At 38.8% G+C, this 18,096-nt stretch overlaps 1 protein-coding gene across 1 annotated transcript; it reads left to right on the plus strand.

The window, feature by feature from the left end:
• Positions 1-3,618: 3,618 nt before the first annotated feature.
• LOC105223420 (guanine nucleotide-binding protein G(f) subunit alpha) lies at positions 3,619-12,633 on the plus strand. Its single transcript, XM_049457312.1, has 5 exons — positions 3,619-4,146; positions 8,296-8,499; positions 9,067-9,235; positions 11,273-11,370; positions 11,482-12,633. Exons 1-5 carry the CDS (start codon positions 4,136-4,138, stop codon positions 12,173-12,175), a joined length of 1,176 nt encoding a protein of 391 aa, XP_049313269.1. The 5' UTR covers positions 3,619-4,135; the 3' UTR covers positions 12,176-12,633.
• The last annotated feature ends 5,463 nt before the right edge of the window (positions 12,634-18,096 follow it).

Raw genomic sequence — 18,096 nt, forward strand, 5'->3', positions numbered from 1 at the left:
TCTACCAACAAGTTCACATGTCAACAAACACACACACACGCACATCTGGAGCTAAGTACATAGTATATGGTATGCCATATACAATACACACATCGTGCCATGAAGTAATTTATCACCTGCCAATTAGAGCATTAACATGCGCTTAGCGCAGAGTCGCATCGCACCGGCGTCCGACTCGGCGTGTTGCCTTCCAGACGGAGTTAAAATGCAAAATTGAAGGGAGTACTCGGTTATTGTTTTTTGTGGCAGATGGGCTGAGGTGCGAATGTCAAGTGCGGGCGAGTGTCGAATGCGGAGTGGTCGGAGGGCATTTACAACATGACAACCAACCAGCGAGCTGTTGTTGTTTACGTTCTTAATGCCAATAATACATATTTACTTGCGTGCTCTTTAGTTGCGTACAAACAGAGTGACATGTGCCTCGGATAAGTTGTCAAAACATAAACAAGTTGGGACATTTTTTAGTTGTTGTTGCTCTTGTTGTTTGTGATGAGGTTAATGCGAATGGAATTGAAGTGTTTGTTTGAAATAACTGAAATTCCAAAGTGTGTAATCATCAAATAGGAAGTGAAATCAATAAATGGGGCATAAATATTAATTCACACGAAATTTCCGCTTTACAAGTGTTAACTCGTTGGTGTTGTTGTGCCGTTAATGTGCCTAAGTAACTATGTGCAGATTAGAAGAGAAAACTTGATGTATGAGCAAAAGATATCGTTATATCGATTATTTATATAAAACGGCTTCATTCATGTGGGCGCCTCGATCGCCGCCTTCGAAGCAAGGCATCCGCTTCCAAGATCTTCATAACGGTGCCGGATCGCTTTTCTCTTTCAACATGGACGATGAGATTCTAACTTAAAACATTTTTGCAACATTCATTGATGATCTCCTGTGAAAAGCGAGTCCTTGTTTCTAGAAATCATGAAAAGATACCCCATAGAACCAAATAGTAATGTTCAAAACCTATGTCTAAATTTTCAAAATTTTACTACTATAAATCTCTGATCGATACGTTATTTTACATCTGGAGGACCCAAGGCAGATTGTGTCTCAACTAATTGTATGTTGTTAGACAGTTGTTATTTAATTCTTTCCACATATAAAGCTATATGATGCATATGATTTTGCTTAGTTCATATTTACTAAGTACGGAGCTCCTTCTCTCTGTGAGTGTTATATCATTGGTTACCTGGGTTTCACGTAAGATCATTTTCGATCAAAGTGAATTCCAAGAAGTATAGTGGTATAGTGCTGACGCCATGAGCCTCATTCTAACTGATCATTGTCCTCTTGGCGTCCATCTGGTTAAGTTGGCTATCTTACAGGATACCAGTTATAGGTTAGGTTATACTGCCCGACCATCCCGCCATACATAGACCTACAGGTCCTATTATTCTGTATACTCTGAGGTTATAAAGGATATCAACGTTTTTTGCGAACTGGAAGAGCGATTTGATATTTGCTAGGCAACCGGTCAAGAAGCCAATAGCCATCCTGCAGTCCTTTCGAGACCGTGTGAGTAAGAAGAAAGCGAATGGGATCGTGCATGTGATCCTGGCAATACTGCATGTATTTAAGAAATTCCATCTCGCCCTGATTCGTCTGTCAGCCCTTTCGGACACTTCGTTGTATATCGTTTTTAGTGACTTTCGTATTTCCTGTACTTGTTCGATAGACTTATGATACTTTTAGCAATCTTATCAGTAGTTTTCTTTCCGGAACTCCCTTGTAACCGTTGCTTGACTTTCAACCTCTGCCTTTGGCTGCAATTTGCGAAACTGGGATCGCAGGATGTGAATTACGGCCTCGATGCATTATATGCTCGTCTATCTTCCAAATTTGCCTCAATCCAAGTCAACCTTCCTCTTCCTCCTTCGCGGTTGGTCTTTCATCGCTACTTTGTAGTTCGATTTTCCTCTCGACCTCTCCATACTGAGTTTTGCTCTCGGCCTAGTCTTTATCGCCGACGTAGCATCTTTGCCATCTTCCGGAGAGCGTAACAAAGCTTCCTCTTCTATTGTGTTTACGCTTCCAACGCTTTCGAGGTCTGAGTCTTCACAGACTGTAGTACTTCTACGTGGCAAAGCGAGTTTGGCAGTAGCACTGCAACTACTGTCATCTGCTCCCAGTGCTGGCTTCTTTCTTTCACCGACGTTTGTGCTGATATTCCAGCCCACTTTTGCTCCTTTTGTCCTCCATGTTGAGGTTTTGTTTTTCGGGGAACTACTCCTAGCGTTTTATACTTGCCGACAGGTACCTCAGGGAGAAAATATATACACAACCGACCTCAGTGTTATATGCAAGGCATATTACCAGAGCTAGACGCTGCCTGCTCGCACTACCAAGACTTGCTCTAGAAGCTAGTCCAATTGCTAAGCTATGATGGTGCGACCAGTGATGTTCTTTCCTCAGTCGGCACCCGCTAGGACAATTTTTGCCAGCTAAACCAGTTGTTGAAGCTGATAATAGTTAGAAAAGGTAGAAACATCTCAAAACTCTTTTCTTGACTGTTTCTTGCCTTTGCGAGCTATGTTTTACACCTCAGAGCTCCCACCTTCAGATAACCCGGTGAACTGGTGGGAATAGAAATAAAGCGCCTAACCTGTTTTACATTGGCGTCAAAGCGCTTTGTCGGAATATAAAATTCGGAGATGAGTAGGGTCCAGGCTTCTAAGCTTATAAAAAGTGGGCACTTCCTCTACAACTGCGATTCAAGTAGATCGCTTTCCCACTGAATTACTCTTTAGTGGGGTAGAGGTGTTTTAAGTTGTGATTTCTGATTTGCATACTTAAAAAACACTTATGTACATGTGCTCAGAGGTAGAGGAGTTTGCTATCAACAGCTGTGGGAAAGTGCCCCTTCTTGTTGCTGTCAATGTTGCAGGAGAACCAGAGTGCTGAAGTGTTATGATGTTTTTTTGCGAAAATCATTCAACTGATTTCGCGCTTATCGGCAGAAGGAGGCACAAACATACCTGCACTTATTAACATGTTTGTCTCTTTACAAATTGTTTTAGCCGCGTCCGTTGTTATTATATCCAATACACAGGTGTGTGGTATGTTTGCAGCCCCTGGCCCGCTAGCCCAGTGCCCATGTGTGTGAGCCAACGAAAAACACTAAAAACACTTCAAGTGCCGAGCAAAATATGCAAAGTCAGCCGTCGTTTGAGGAGGGTCACTGTTTGCGCGCGGGATGTGCGCAGCAGCAGAGCGATAAGGGCTCCGACCAGCCCACCCCCACACGTTGCGCGCAACATTCCTTTCCGTCGCATTGCAGCAATTTCACCCACAAAACACACACACACATATACCCATGTAAGTGAGAGCGTTGATGCCGCAAAAACTCGGCAAGCAAAAGGAAACAAAACGACGATCGCGCCGCCGCTTTAGGTGGCACTTCAGGTGCGCGGCGGGCTGCTGCCGATGAAAATGTCGCTGGGCGGCGCTTCGACGCCTACTAACTACCAGCGCGGGCAGGCGAAACACACTTCACACTCCCGGCAGGCGAACAGCTGTACGGCATATAGAGTGAAAGAGTGTGATAATCTTATCTGCTGTGTACCATAAATTAGACGGGCGTACAAGCAATTTGTACGATATCGATAGGACAGCAGCAATTTCTGTACAATAATAATAATTGCCCGCGATAACGGCGCGCTGTGGTGAGCTGTGCCGTGCGATATTCGACGTCGTTTAAAAGATTGTTACGCCGAGCACGGGCCACAGTTGGGCGAGTGATTTCATAGCGTTAGCACACGCAATCCAAAGTGTATCGAGGTGAATTTCGCTAGACAAAGTCAGAACAAACACACACAGAGACACTCCCTTTCAGCTCACAGACAAAGACAAAGACTTGCAGTGCGTGAGTGCGTGCCTTAAAGTGAACCGACGAGTGAATTAGTGTACAAAAACAAAGAAAAAAACTGAAACTAAAAGAAAAACAATTGTGCAAAAACATTAGAACATTTATCATAAAGAAGTGTGGCAAAAAAAAGCCGAATCAAGTTAGTGCTAATAAGCTGAGTGTGAAGGACTGCTTGAACACTCACACACACACACAAACAAGTGCTTTCGAATATTCTTTTTATCAACATTTGCTGACAGCCAAAAATTTACAACAACGTTGGCCAAAATGAAGTTAAGGTGAGTTGAAGATTTATGCGCTTACAAGCAATTAAAGCCAACACACACACACAGAAACATACAAACATGTGTGCTTGCAGCATTGTTGGCACACCAGAGAGTTACACAGCAAACAGAGGTTTATCGGTCAATATTTTTTACCGTTAAACTGCGTACATGAGTACATATGTATGCGTGTGTGTGTGTGTGTGTGGTTGTTACTAAGCATAATAAAACATTGAAAGTTAAGATTCTTTTTTATTGACTTGGCATGTGATCACTCGGTATTGCGGCTATTGCCAGCCAAGTGACCATTGACTCGGTGATTGATTAATTTATGAAAGGAAGTTAAGCGCTTCAACTTTAAATACAACGAAAAACAAACAAGTCTGCGCAGACTACATATGTACATAGTTGATTGGTGTTTTCCAGCTGGTGCAAATTCAATATCGACATACAATCTATTTAATCCCAGTAATGCTAGAGGTAGATTAGTACAAAGTATTTTTTTAAATGTTGAAGACGCCGCTTGGGTATATCAGCTAAGGCGTCCCTTGTAGGGAACTCAGTTTAGTGGGATTTAACATTAACATTACTGTTGAGCTACTTTAGCGTTGAATTTTACCAAGTGTCACCCTGTAAGCATATTTATTTGCAGCTCTCTCAGCAAGCGTGCAGTTTTTTGACTTTTACTTTGACCTTATCTATATAATCTGCCAAAGGGGAAATGGCTTGTTCAAAATTATATAGATCTCACTCATTGCATTGTGTTTTCAAACTGCGTTTGTGTTCAAGTGGCAAATGGGTGGCGGCGAATTTGAGGTGTGAGTCTCAATAAAATTTCAAGCTTTCATTTCCGCTGTATTGCAGTTTTTTCGACCTGAGACCCACGCCGTATGCTTTTCTACCAGTTTAAGTGGTTTTTTATTTCACAAATTAAAGACATTTTTAATCATGCGCAATTTAAAAAAATTACCGTTAGCTATTCGGTTATAAGATCCACTCTTACTGAAAATCAGTAAACAGGGGTTATATACAGTTGGGAGTCCAAAAAAAAGCGCATTTTTCAGAATTTTTTCTGAGAGAACTATTGATCTAAAGATTTGTAGACATAGTACGGTATTTTTTAACGGTATTTTAAAGCTTAGTAATAGAAAAAATATTTATTTGGAAAGAAACTACAGCTGATCTTCGGGAGCTTCTCTCAAACGACGGTTTGCGGGAACCACTTTAACTCTAAACTAAATCTTCTGAAATTAAAAAAAAACCACAGATTTCGTTAAAGTAATGTTAAATCTAGTAATTAGTTGAAGGAATAAGCAAAATAAAATTTTTTGACAAAATGGCGGTTTCTCAAAAAACAACGATTTTTTACCAACATTTCCTTCGGCCTTCAATTGTTTAGAAAAAAATATTTATCGGTGAGAAAAAATCTTTCTTTAATTACTCAAAAATATATAAGAAGCATGAGACTACTAACGGTCTAGCCGTTTTCGAGTAATGTTGGTCATCGAAAACATAATTAAAAAAAAAACGCATTTAAAGTGTGGCCTTGTGCTTCCAAGTACTCTGAAACGCTTTTTCAAATTTGCATGTAACTTCGAAAAGATTCACCGGAACAATATGAAATTTTCTGTGTGTATTCTCAAATACATGTACCTTAAGAAAATAAAATAAATAAATCAATATTTTCAAAATTCTAACTGTATAGAACATAAAAGAAAGAAGCGAAGCTCCGATGCTACCAGATATTGTTCAATATATACATTGAATAAATAAATAAATTATGCACCAGACAAATCGATGAAGAACAATTATTCATACATATAAGATATGTAGCAAGTAAGAGAAAAAACCCACGTCAAAAGGGAAAAACCGAAGCTCGCACAAACACTTCACCTTTTATCTAAAAAAGTCAAAAGGAAAACCGATAAAAGCGAAAATGTTTTTGTCACGTTCTCCACACTGATCAGCTGCGCAGGCATAGATGGATGCATAGTATTTACATTATCGGTGCCCATATGAAGTACTATTTATGTTTCATGATATAAACAAAATGATTTCAATTACCAGCAAGCTTCTCGCCGAAATAATGGCGGCTTGCGAGTGGGTGGCGCAAATGATTATGCGACTAACTGTTTACTCGCATGCTTTATCATACGCCCGCGCAACCACATATCATATCTGTCTAATCATTTCAGTTAATTGCATAATTAAGGTATCGTAAATAGCAGCGCAGCGCTCAAGCGGCTCGCCCAAACGCAGGGATTTGAGGGCGTCAATATCCGTAAATAACTGGCCGCTGTGTGGACACACTGATATCTGAGTTTATACGTATGTGTATGTGTGTTTATCATCGTAAAGTTATAAAATTGTGTTAGCCGCTTGGTAGTTGATTTTACATTTGTATGTGTGTGTATGTGCGTGTGTGTGAGTGGGTTCTTTATGAATGACTGATTTACAACTAAACTCTGTTTAATTATGTGATACAAAATTAAGTAGTTATTCGTTGGTATTTATTGTTGTTGGAAACGAAATGGAATTGTTAAGATATGAAGCTAGGAAATTTTGATGACAGACCTTGGGTACAAAGTGTGCAATGACTTGTACTATTGTTGTTTGGGTTAAAGTAAAATGCAGCAAAGGAGAGTGTATATATATGTATGTGTATGTGTTGCTTGCACACATATTTATGTATATATGTGGGAGCATGTCTGTATACATTCTTTGTATAAGAAGGGTTTGCTTTCTTTTCAATTTCTATGCGAAAGTTCAATGTTTATTGTCAATTTCTTATCTAAAAAGGTTGCATAAAGCAATGTTAGGAAGTTTCTAGCGTTTTTTACAAGAGCTTTCAATCGAATTGAGTGATTTTCCCCTCGTCGGTTAGAAAAGATCATTCATTCATGAAGAAATGACTCTTCAGCATTTTACCAACATAAGAAAATTAATTTGTGCGACAATGGTGACTTTATAGCACTCAGCAGTAATATAAATATTCCAAATAAAAATTTAATAAGGATGAGTATGGCAAACTGTGTGCTGTACCTGAAACATTACCCGAAACATTAACCAAAACTTTACCCAAAACGTTAGCCAACAAGTTACTTGAAAGGTTACCCAAACCGTTATCCAAACCGTTACTCAAACCGTTATTCGAAACGTTACCTAAAACCGTTATTTGAAACGTTACCTGAAACGTTACCCGAAACTTTACCTGAAATATTACCCTAAACGTTACCAGAAACGTTACCCGAAACATTACACAAAACGTTACCAATATTCCTCACTAATCTCAGGCGCTTATACTGGATTCGTCGATGTGATATCAATTAGGCAGACTGATGAGTTGTATACAATAATAGGCGCTGAATCATACTTGGTGCAAGAGGCGTATAACAGCAACACTGACATGTGCCTGAAAGCTGATAAAAAAAACAGCACTTTCCGTCAGACCCACGCACATGCGGTTTTATCATGATTTATGCCATAAAAGTCTCGCAGTGGCAGACGGATTAATCAGACTGGGTTGGCACTAAAATACGGTTTAAATGAAGATCGCACGCCTCAAAATAGAAGCCCAAACAACAGAAATACAGAAATATAATAAAAATAGATCGAAAAGTGAAACTGTTCAGATACATATGTATGTATGTGCTCAGCAATTGTCACTTCGCCGAAGCAATTAAGGTAACAAGCCGAAAAGTACACCACTTCATTAAGTAATGTTAATCAAACAGCCATTATATTTACTAATTACTTTTCAATTAACGAAACATAAAATGTACATTTTTGGAAGCAAGCGGAAACCACCCACTATCAACGGCGCGCAAGGCAATTCATCAGACGCCAACCACTTACATTTGCCAATTAATTAATGCGTGTTCTTTTCGGCTGTTTTTTGGAAATCACTTTTTTGTTTTGTTACGAGTAATAAATACCCGGAACCAGTGTTATTACTAATCTCGAATTCCGCGAAACATTTACGAATTAACGGTAGCAAGTCGACTAAAGTAAACCCCTTTGTAAATATTTGAATTGGTCTAACTGACAAATAATGCGCGCGTGGAAGCGTTTGTTCTGCGCTAACTCCGTTCATGCTTTCGTTTATTTTCGGCGAAGTCACACAATTTCATGTGTACTTATTTGCTATCATTATTTTATTTACAGACTCTTACGTTGTTTACGTCATACGAAGCCGCAAGTGCCGGACGAGTTCCACACAACGCCGCAGGATGTGGAGCAGCAGTTCACCGAGGTGCGCAAATCGTTTCGTGAGGCCGTGAAAATTTTGCTGCTGGGCACAGCGGAGTCCGGCAAGACGACGATCATCAAACAAATGCGCATTCTGCACATAAACGGATACACAGACGAGTAAGTTGCGTATGAGCGCTGAGCGAAAGCTCACCTAAGCGTTAGATTAGAATAAGTCGAGAGAGCCATCATTTTTTTGTCAACCAAGCGGCACCAATCGCAGAAGCGGTATATAAACAGCATTCCGTAAATCATTCAGAAAATTATAGAAAATTTATATTCAGAAAATCATTCAGCAGACGTTAAGATCTTTTCTGCGATTGAAGATAAAAATACTGAAGCAAAGCTAAATGTATTATATACTATGCTATCTTCTAAGTTGGTTCAAATTGGACACAGTGTGCTAAATTTTACTAAAACCGCTTCAGCAGCTTAGGAGTCCATCGCGGATAAACAACATGACATGTCATTTTTATATATAAAGATATTATTACCGTCAAATAATATAAGAAACTTTTCAAAAAAATATAAACCACGCAGTTCTACGCAATTTTCTTATGTAACTAAATGTACTGGATTTTTAGGTTAATTTTCTCGGTTTAGATTTATATAGAATTTCTCTCTCGATCATTTTCTAATACTAACTTTCACATACATATTTATATTCATATTATTTTCTCATTACAGAGAACGCTGTGACAAAATTCCCGAAATATACCAAAACATCCACGAATCCATCTATCAGCTGGTGCAGCACATGTCTATACTGGGTATCCAGTATCAGAGCATAGCGAGTAGAAAGTGCGCAGATTATATACTCTCAATGGGCGATCAAGCGCCGGAATACATGAATGAGGTGGGTTTTCCATTTAATAATTATTTTTCAAAGTCATATAAGGTTTTTATGAAAGACACAACTTGGAATTCGCATGACTTCCAGCGTGTTTTCGGGGTTCTAGATTCATGCTTGAGGTTTGAGTATCAGATTATTAGTTGAATAGGAGGTCGCTGCTTAAAATTTTATAAATCTTGTTTAATTTCTAGCACAATTCATTCATATTTTTCAATTTCATTAATGAAATTGATATTTCCTCCTTTTGGCATATGTCATAAAAGTAATTCTCATATCTCTGCTGGACTTTACTGGCATTTAAGTTGAGAAGTTGTTTATATGTAGGTAAACCCATGTGTGTATGTTTACATTAAATTTACGTCAAATATAATCGCAGAGTAGGCACTTGGGCTCTTAGATTATATTGATTGTGATGTGGTCAGAACTGCACAAAACAAATACAAACAAATTTTGTCAATACAGTGTTTCATTTTCAATATACCACAATGTATAACTATTAAAAATGAGAAGAAAAAAAGAGAAGTGAACAATATAGTATAAATATTAAATTCTTAGATATATTCCAACGAGGAGCGATATATTTAATGTTATTTGTATTATAATACATTTAAACAAATTCGCTTATAACCGCTTTTAGTAACACAAAATCATGGTTACGAGTGTGATTATCTTTATGACACGTCTACATTCCATAGTTTTGCTCCATAGTTGTACGCGGAGAGCCATGTGTTGGTTTCTTATCAACACTTTCCAACACAATGCCACACTTTTTAATACAAAAAATGGATTTTTATGACTGATAAAATAATGATTAGTTTGTGAGATTTATAATATTAAAAGTTTGCACCGCAAAAATAGGAAATACCCACATTTCCAGTGTGGGTAAATGATATTTCAAAAAGATGTATTTCTAAGTTGGTAGGACAGGTCTTAATTAAATACTATGCCAAATATGAGCGCGATCTGTCAACCAGTTTGTTTACAGCGGCTGCTTGAGTCGGTACACCTCAGATGTGCCTTTCGATTTTTATAATGGATAAAATATCGAACAAAGAAATTGTCTCAAATTTTGTATTTCGTACCAAATTTCGTGTGCTGAATCGTTGCGAATGTTGGAAAATGCTGACGATGAATCAGTTCTATCAAAAACTTAAGCCTATAAGTGGTACAAAGTCTTCAAAGACGGCCGAGAGATTGTTGAAGACATTGTTCGTTCTGGACGAACTTCGACCTCTTCAACTGTTGAAATTATTAAAAAGATGATGGGTATGGTGCTTGAAAATCGTCTAGCTGATGAGACTAACCTTATGAGTTTGACTTGTTTAGTCAACAAACATTGGAATGGAGTCAAAAAAGGCAGCTGAAACCATAAAAAACACTCCAAAGTCGCCCAAAAATCAAGCTCATTAATTTCGTTCGATATTCGATGTCTGGTGCATCATAGATATGTTTGGCCGCATTCAGGCGTTTATGTGGGAACATCCGTCGAAAACGGCTGGAATTGTGAAAGAACCATTTATGGATAATACAGGATGATAATGCACCATCGCATCGAGGCACGATTGTAACTGAATTTATAGCCCAAAACGCTATGGTGGGGATTACTTTAAAGGCGATCTTAGACGCTTCTTCTCTTATTGTTTTATTAAAACGACAAAACTAAAAATCTACATTAAATAAACTGATGATTCATGCCAGCGCCAGTTCTGCAGCAGTGTCTACACGTATTGCGGTCGTGCTGATAGATAGGCTTATCAGAGTAGATATACATATATGCAAGATTTTCCAAGCACCTAGTTAGCAGGTTAGGGCGATAAGGAGTAGAGGCGGGGGTTTTTCGTGCTGTTAGCTGAATTCATTCGAAACATTCCGCTAAGCTAAGTATTTTTAACCCATTGACAACCTGTTTTTTTTGTTATGAAGAAATTGGTTTCTTATTGAACTTAGATAATGGGAGTGTAAACATGGAGTTGTGCAATTAAAAAATTATAAAATCCACTCAAAAATGCAATTAAACATGTTTTCCTCTTTTCATTACAGGAATATTGTGATCACATAATAACTCTGTGGAACGATGTTGGCATACGGACGTGTTTCGAACGCTCCAATGAGATTCCACTGCTGGACAGCACGAAATAGTAAGTTTCCAACACTCGCCGATATTGATAGAAATCATTTATCGCCAGCAAATCACATGTGATTAATTACCCTTTACAAAAGATTACTAATTAACACCCTTTTCTTTTCAGTTTCCTCGACAATTTCGAACGCATCTCCGACCCCGAATATATACCATCCACCGAGGACATATTGCACAGTCGCAAGATCACCACCGGCATACATCAGATCACGTTCAAGGTGAAGGTGCCACGCACCATGGGCGGCGGCGTGCAAGAGTTCCGCATGTACGATGTGGGCGGTCAGCGCGACCAGCGCAACAAATGGATACAGGTCTTCGAGGGTATACAAGCGGTGCTCTTTCTCATTTCCTGCGGTGACTTCGATCAGAGTCTGCGTGAGGACCCGCGTCAGAATCGTCTGCAAGAGGCGCTCAATCTGTTTCGGAGCGTATGGCAAAATCGTTTCCTCGCCTCCGCCGGCTTCATAGTCTTCCTGAACAAGCAGGACGTGATGGAGCGCAAGATACGCGCTGGCAAGCATATCGTCGATTACTTCCCAGATTTTGAGGATTTCTGCAATTCCCCGCAAGAAGGCAACTACTTCGATGAGTCGGATTGGACGAAGCGCTTCATACAGCACAAGCTCATCGATATCACGCGTGAGCCTTTCAAACGTAATTCTCGAAATAACATTGACTACTCGAGGCGCGAGTGCTACTATCATTTTACCGTCGCCACCGACACGAGTTGCGTGCGGAAGGTCTTTAACGACGTACATCAGATGATTCTGCATCAGAACATGAAATTGATGGGGCTGCTGTGATGAGACTGTACATTTAGCACGAATGCGAGTTCGTGAAACGCAAATATTATAATTAACATAGTCGTAGTACGAGTTTCTAAGTAGTTAAGTATAGTGTTAGGTTAATGAAAGCATAGTATTTTGATTATTGTTAATATGTTAGTGTTAGGTCCGTGCCGAATCTTTGCATTTTTGAATAAGCGCCAGAATTTAGTGAATTCCTATTCTGTAACTGTGATTTTAATAGGGATATTTATTGTAAGCATCACAAGTAGTTTTAAAAATCGATTTTTCTACCGAAATTTGTAATAACTTATGGTTAACAGCTTAAATAATTGTGAGCAATCAAACAGTGTGTGCAAAAAAACCGGGTTTTACACTCGTTCGATTTTTGCGTTTTCGCCAAAGTTTGTAAAAACATTAAAACGACTTTTGAAGTTTTGAAAAAATAAAAATAAATTATTACTTGAAAAGACAAACTTGCATCTTATGTGTGAAATATTCATATGTGGGGAGTTATATGGTTGGGTTACGTGTGAAATATTTATCCTCGATGCTGTTAGATCCTATAAGGATATAGAGATAAGTATGGATGGTATTTCAATGTGAAAGTATGACATTAAGCTAAAATATTTAGGCTTGAGACGAAATGTCAGTACTTAGTAATACGAAATTTGCTTTTTTATAATTCAGGACTTGGCAACCCTAGAGTTTCAATCCGGTAACTCGGAACTTTATCGTCAAGTTTGACATTTTTGACGGTATGCATACTCAGAACGTTTTGACATACATATGAGCGCTATTTGTGTTGTTTACAGTAGCTTAAAATATTCATCTCGGCCAAATAATGGAATTAAATTGCGGGTATTTTGAAGTGATTAGTTTTTACAGCTTTCGTCAAAATTCAATTGAGGTTGTATATCAAAGTAGACGGTGGTCAACTGTATGGGTATACAATATGACTAGAAACCAGTCATCGACGGCTGATCAATGACGCTGCTGAGGTATTAGCCAGTATGGCGCCGATTGATATTCAAGAAGACGAATATATAACATATCAGAGGCGTCTAGCGTAGCATAAAGAGAGGAGAGAATAAACAGCAAATGTGGCAGCAACGTTGGCAAACTTGATGCAAAGGACGGTGGACCCACAGACTGATTTCGGACATACATTCATGGATAAGTAGACAACATGGGGACCTGAATTTCCACCTCTCCAAAATGCTCAGTGCCCAAGGTTGCGTTAAAATTTATTTAATATCGTCATGACTTTAGGCCGACGTGTACAGAGTGTATAGAAGACACGTATTCTTTCATTGTCCTCGGTTTTCAGGTATAAGGGAAAAGCTGAAAACCACTCTTGGTAGTAGTCTCGCAGCACTTGTAAAATAGAAAGCTGTCAGCGAAGCGACAAATCTAATTAAGACAAGATTGAGACATTTACAGATCAAAGTCCCGACACTTCCTCCTACTTAAAAAAGATCAATCTTCACCACGCCAATGCGAGCTCTGACCCATCGTCTGAAACAATTGCATTTTTGGGCACTCAAACCATCAATTTTATGAGTCATCCACCATACTATAGTCCTGTCTTAGGAACGAAGGACTTCTTTTTATTCCAGTACGTAAAAAATAAACTATGAGGTCAAGGTTTTTCGACACCTAAAGAGGCGGTTGATGCGCTCAGAACATATGCTTTGGAGATACAACAATCTGATTGCCAAAAGTGTTTCGACAATTGGTTCTTACGGATGCAAAATTGTATAGATCATTATGGAGAATAAAGCGATTTCTATTTGTTTTTGTTCTCTAATCCCGAAATGTAAAAGGCAACCATTTCACAGAAACCGTGCTGCCATTTGTATGAATATCATTTGAGGCTGCGGAAGTCGCACGCTATTTGCTCCTTTCTATATTGTGGTCGAAGAAATCTTTTGCCTATAATTACCAACATAATTATTAATGTTTAATAATAATTAATGCTAATTAAATATATGTAAATATAATATGCGATGCAATATGTAATCAAGTCGCATGGTTAGACACAATAACACTTTAATTTGCCAAGTTCACCGCAATATATCCAACGACTTTGTGCGGCCGAGTGGCTTTATTAAATTAGAGCTGTAATTGCTTGACGATCACACACTTTGTAAACAAGCCAGAAATTACATATGTAATTAATTATGGGCACAGGCACCTACATGCACATGCACAGACATACACATGTTAATGGGTTTATCAGATGGCGTACACACGCTCGTTTTGCGCGCCCAACATTGCTTGAAGGCACGTGCATATATACTTACAAATATTAGTATATATTATTTTCGATTGTGTATGCCGTTATAAGAGGCTAATTTGCACTCGCATATATGTATGTATATGAGTTTAGGCAAATGTGTTTGCATGCTTGCACTCTCGTGCGATTTCAGTGTAATTGCACATGTCATTACGTTTAAGTATGTATGTAAGTATATGTGTGCGTGTTTGTATGTGTGAGTGTTGCATGCGGTGATTAATTTTGATTTGCTGCCATACAAAGTGTCAACTCCTTAATGCCACACGCTATATAATGAATTTAAAAATTATTAAAGGGAGTCAAGCTGATAATCGCGTGGTTTGCTGCTTCTGTGTGTGTGCGTGTGCCATTGTACCGTATTTCAATGCAAACACGCAACAGCGGAAACGTTTTGTAGCAATTATTTGTTATTGTAGCATTATGCAAAGTTAGCCGCACGCCACAGGCTCTGGGCGCCAGGTAACTAATTGGAAAGTGTGTCGGAGAAGGTGTTGAAAATAATGTTGAACATGTGTGCTATAATCCACACACACATATGCATATATAAGTATATGTATATGAAAGTAAGAATGTATGGCTGTGGGCAATTGGTGGTTTTAATCACGCAAATAACTCGCATTGACATGCAGATCATGCTTACTAGCCCCCTTATGAACCATTTTCTGAAGGCAAAAATAAGCTTGTCCCAAATTTTGTATTTCTAACCCAATTTCGTGTGCGGAATCGTTACGAATGTTGGAAACGGCTTACGGTGGTTCAGTTTTATCAAAAACACAAGCCTGCGAGTGGTACAAAGCCTTCAAAGACGGTCGAGAGATCGTTGAAGACATGCCTCGTTCTGAACGATCGTCGATCTCTTCAACTGATGAAAATATTGAAAAAGTAAAGGATATGGTGCTTGAAAATCGTCAGGGAAGTGCTAGAGAGATGACAACTCCTAAGAGTCCGTTCGAAAAATGTTGAAGGTTATTTTAGGTATGAAACGCGTTCTTGCTCGACTCGTATCGCTAAAGCTGAGTACTTTCCAAAAAGAGTACTGCAAAAAAGTCTCTTTGGGCATGTTTGATCGTGAGAATTGCGATCCCACATTCATTAACTGCCGATGGGACATGGGTTCATGAGCTTGACATCCAAACGAGTCAACAATCATCGAAATGGAGGAAAAGAAACGGACTGAAACCAAAAAACCCACCCCAAAGCCGCTCAAAAATGTAGTGATGCTTTGGTTTGCTTTGGTGGTTTTTCGATTTTCGCGGTTTTGGTGCAGAACCCGTTTTAAATCGATCGAAAATATAAAAAAAATTCACTGAAAGAGCTGAAGGCCATCCAAAAAGTGCTTATGAAAAGTGTTTCGAGGAAAGATCGTTGGCATAAGTGTATTACACCTAATGGGGTTAACTTTGAAGGCGACAAAATAAATATTGATGAATAATAAAATATTTTGCCTTCTATTCGCAATTTCCGGGTACTTTTTTGTCAGAATGAAAAATTTTATTTTTTCAGAAGCATGATAATGTTATACTGGGACATTCCGTTTTGATGTTGACATATGTTTTATTGACGACGGACCTTCTTTTGGTAATCAATAAGGTTAGAATTGTTCCCAGCTATCAACAAAATCGAGTTCCTCTCAATTTTCTCTCCCTTTTGTACAAAAACCCGAAGCATTTAGTATTCTAGCCCAAGTTTAGTAATGAATGCTATGCTTATATAAGTCAAGCGCCTCCTAAATCAATCAATAAAAATTTAATTTCTCTTCAGTTTTCTGTTATCAATTCTTTGGATGTGATAAATGATAATGGCCCTTTCATTTTGCTTCACTGACCTCTAAGTTTTTCATTTAGGAAGACCCGCAATCCTTCGCGAACACTACAAGACTTTAGATAAAAGTTGTGGAAAGTCAATAAAAGCTTTGGAAATGTGTAGGACATCATTAAAGGCGTTTTTTTTGTAGTTCAAAATATATCATAAACAAATTAAAAGTGCTCTGATGCTTCAAAGAGAGTCAACCTCAGTTGCGAAGCGAAAAAAAGAAAAAAAAAAGAAAAAAAATGAATGAAAACGCTTTGCGTGCAATTATAATAACCGTTGATGTTGTTGTGTGCACAGTTTACCGTAACTGTGCTGTGAATGACACTACACACTACACCACAGCAACAAAGCCACCCTCGCTCCTCGCCACCCCACCGGAGTTCGAATTTATGTTGCGTGTCTCTGCGTGCTTTGCTTGTTCACTTTTTCGGTTTTTGTGAAATTTGATATTTTTCACATTCAACACTGTTTTTAGCAAATAGGTATTTCGAACACCGAATGCGTTTTCTTAGCTCTACGCTTGTCAACGAAGGAGCAACCCGACCGCACGCCAACCTCAACCGCAAGTACTTTTTAACTTTTGACATACTCACGGTTGTTGCTCCTCCTGCTGCTGCTGCTGTTGTTGTGGTTGTTGCTGTTGCTCGTGTTCTCCAAGTATTTTGCAGTTTTGTCTCAGTTACTTGTGGATGCTGGCACTTCCGCATCCGCTGCTTTGGTGGCCACAACAGATTCGACTTTGTGCTTTTCATGCTCTATTGTTTGGTTGTTGTATTATTGTTGTTGTTTTTATATAATAGTTTTCAATATTTTTCCTTTTTGATCTTTCTTATAACATGTAGAATGTAGTACATACATATATACAAGTATTTCCCTGAAACTTCGGTTTCGGTCAGCTTCGATTTCTTCATTTTGTTTGCTTATACTTTCATATTCTCCGCACTTAGCTTCGCTTCCGCCGGTCGACTTTCGCTGCGCAGCAATCTCGCTTTCTCCCCCTGGAACAGTTTGGCTTTCAATAACTTTTTGCTATTTGACAGCTCAATACCTCGTTGCTCCTCGTAAACTTCTCTCCGACTTTCCGGTAAGTATTTATGCATTTTGCTTGGAACACTCGCAGGAACAATTCTAAGTATTTTTATGCTTGATATATTCATTTACACTTGTATATCGCTTACTTTAGAAGCCAGATAAGAAATAGAGGGTTTAGATGAAGACTCAGTCATACTGAAACTTAATCCTCATATCTGTAATACCGAATTAGCAAACTCTTATGAAAATAGCCTTGTTTGTTTTATGGAGTTACGATTTTCGTATAGAAGTCTTGAAAATTAGATTGAAAAACCTTCTTCCGCAAAGCCTTTCTTTAGAACGCCGACTAATCAGATCTCTGTACCATATAGCAGTACGGGGATGATGAGTGAGTTGTAGAATTTGGTCTTTGTTCGTTGAGAGAGGACAGTGACGTGAGAAAGCGAGTGCGACGACTATTTGTTTGAGGAGATATTTCGCCCTCTTTCACTACCAGACCCATTTGCGTCGCTTGCTTATCAAGTCTGCAGAAGGCGGAACTGAGAACGCGGTTGTTAAGGCTACACCTGCAGCTGTATAGTATACTCTTATAGAAGATTATACCTTCTCGTTGCACTATAAGGAGTCCCCTTGTCTGAAACCTTGTTTGATATTGAACGGCTCAGAGAGGTACTTCCCGATTCACGGGTCTTTTCCAAGATCTGGTTTGTTGTTGATTTGCCAGACCTAAAGCCACACTGATAAGCTCCAATCAGTTTGTTGACGGTGGGCTTTAATCTGTCACACAATACGCTCT

The sequence above is a fragment of the Bactrocera dorsalis genome, chromosome 5 (genome assembly GCF_023373825.1).
Source record: "Bactrocera dorsalis isolate Fly_Bdor chromosome 5, ASM2337382v1, whole genome shotgun sequence".
Taxonomy (NCBI): Eukaryota; Metazoa; Arthropoda; class Insecta; order Diptera; family Tephritidae; genus Bactrocera; species Bactrocera dorsalis.

What these genes read in the sequence shown, in the direction of transcription:
- LOC105223420 (XM_049457312.1), top strand. An exon ending in ATAAACGGATACACAGACGA is followed by an intron (nt 8,500 to 9,066) that starts GTAAGTTGCGTA and finishes TTCTCATTACAG; the next exon opens with AGAACGCTGTGACAAAATTC. An exon ending in CTGCTGGACAGCACGAAATA is followed by an intron (nt 11,371 to 11,481) that starts GTAAGTTTCCAA and finishes TTTTCTTTTCAG; the next exon opens with TTTCCTCGACAATTTCGAAC.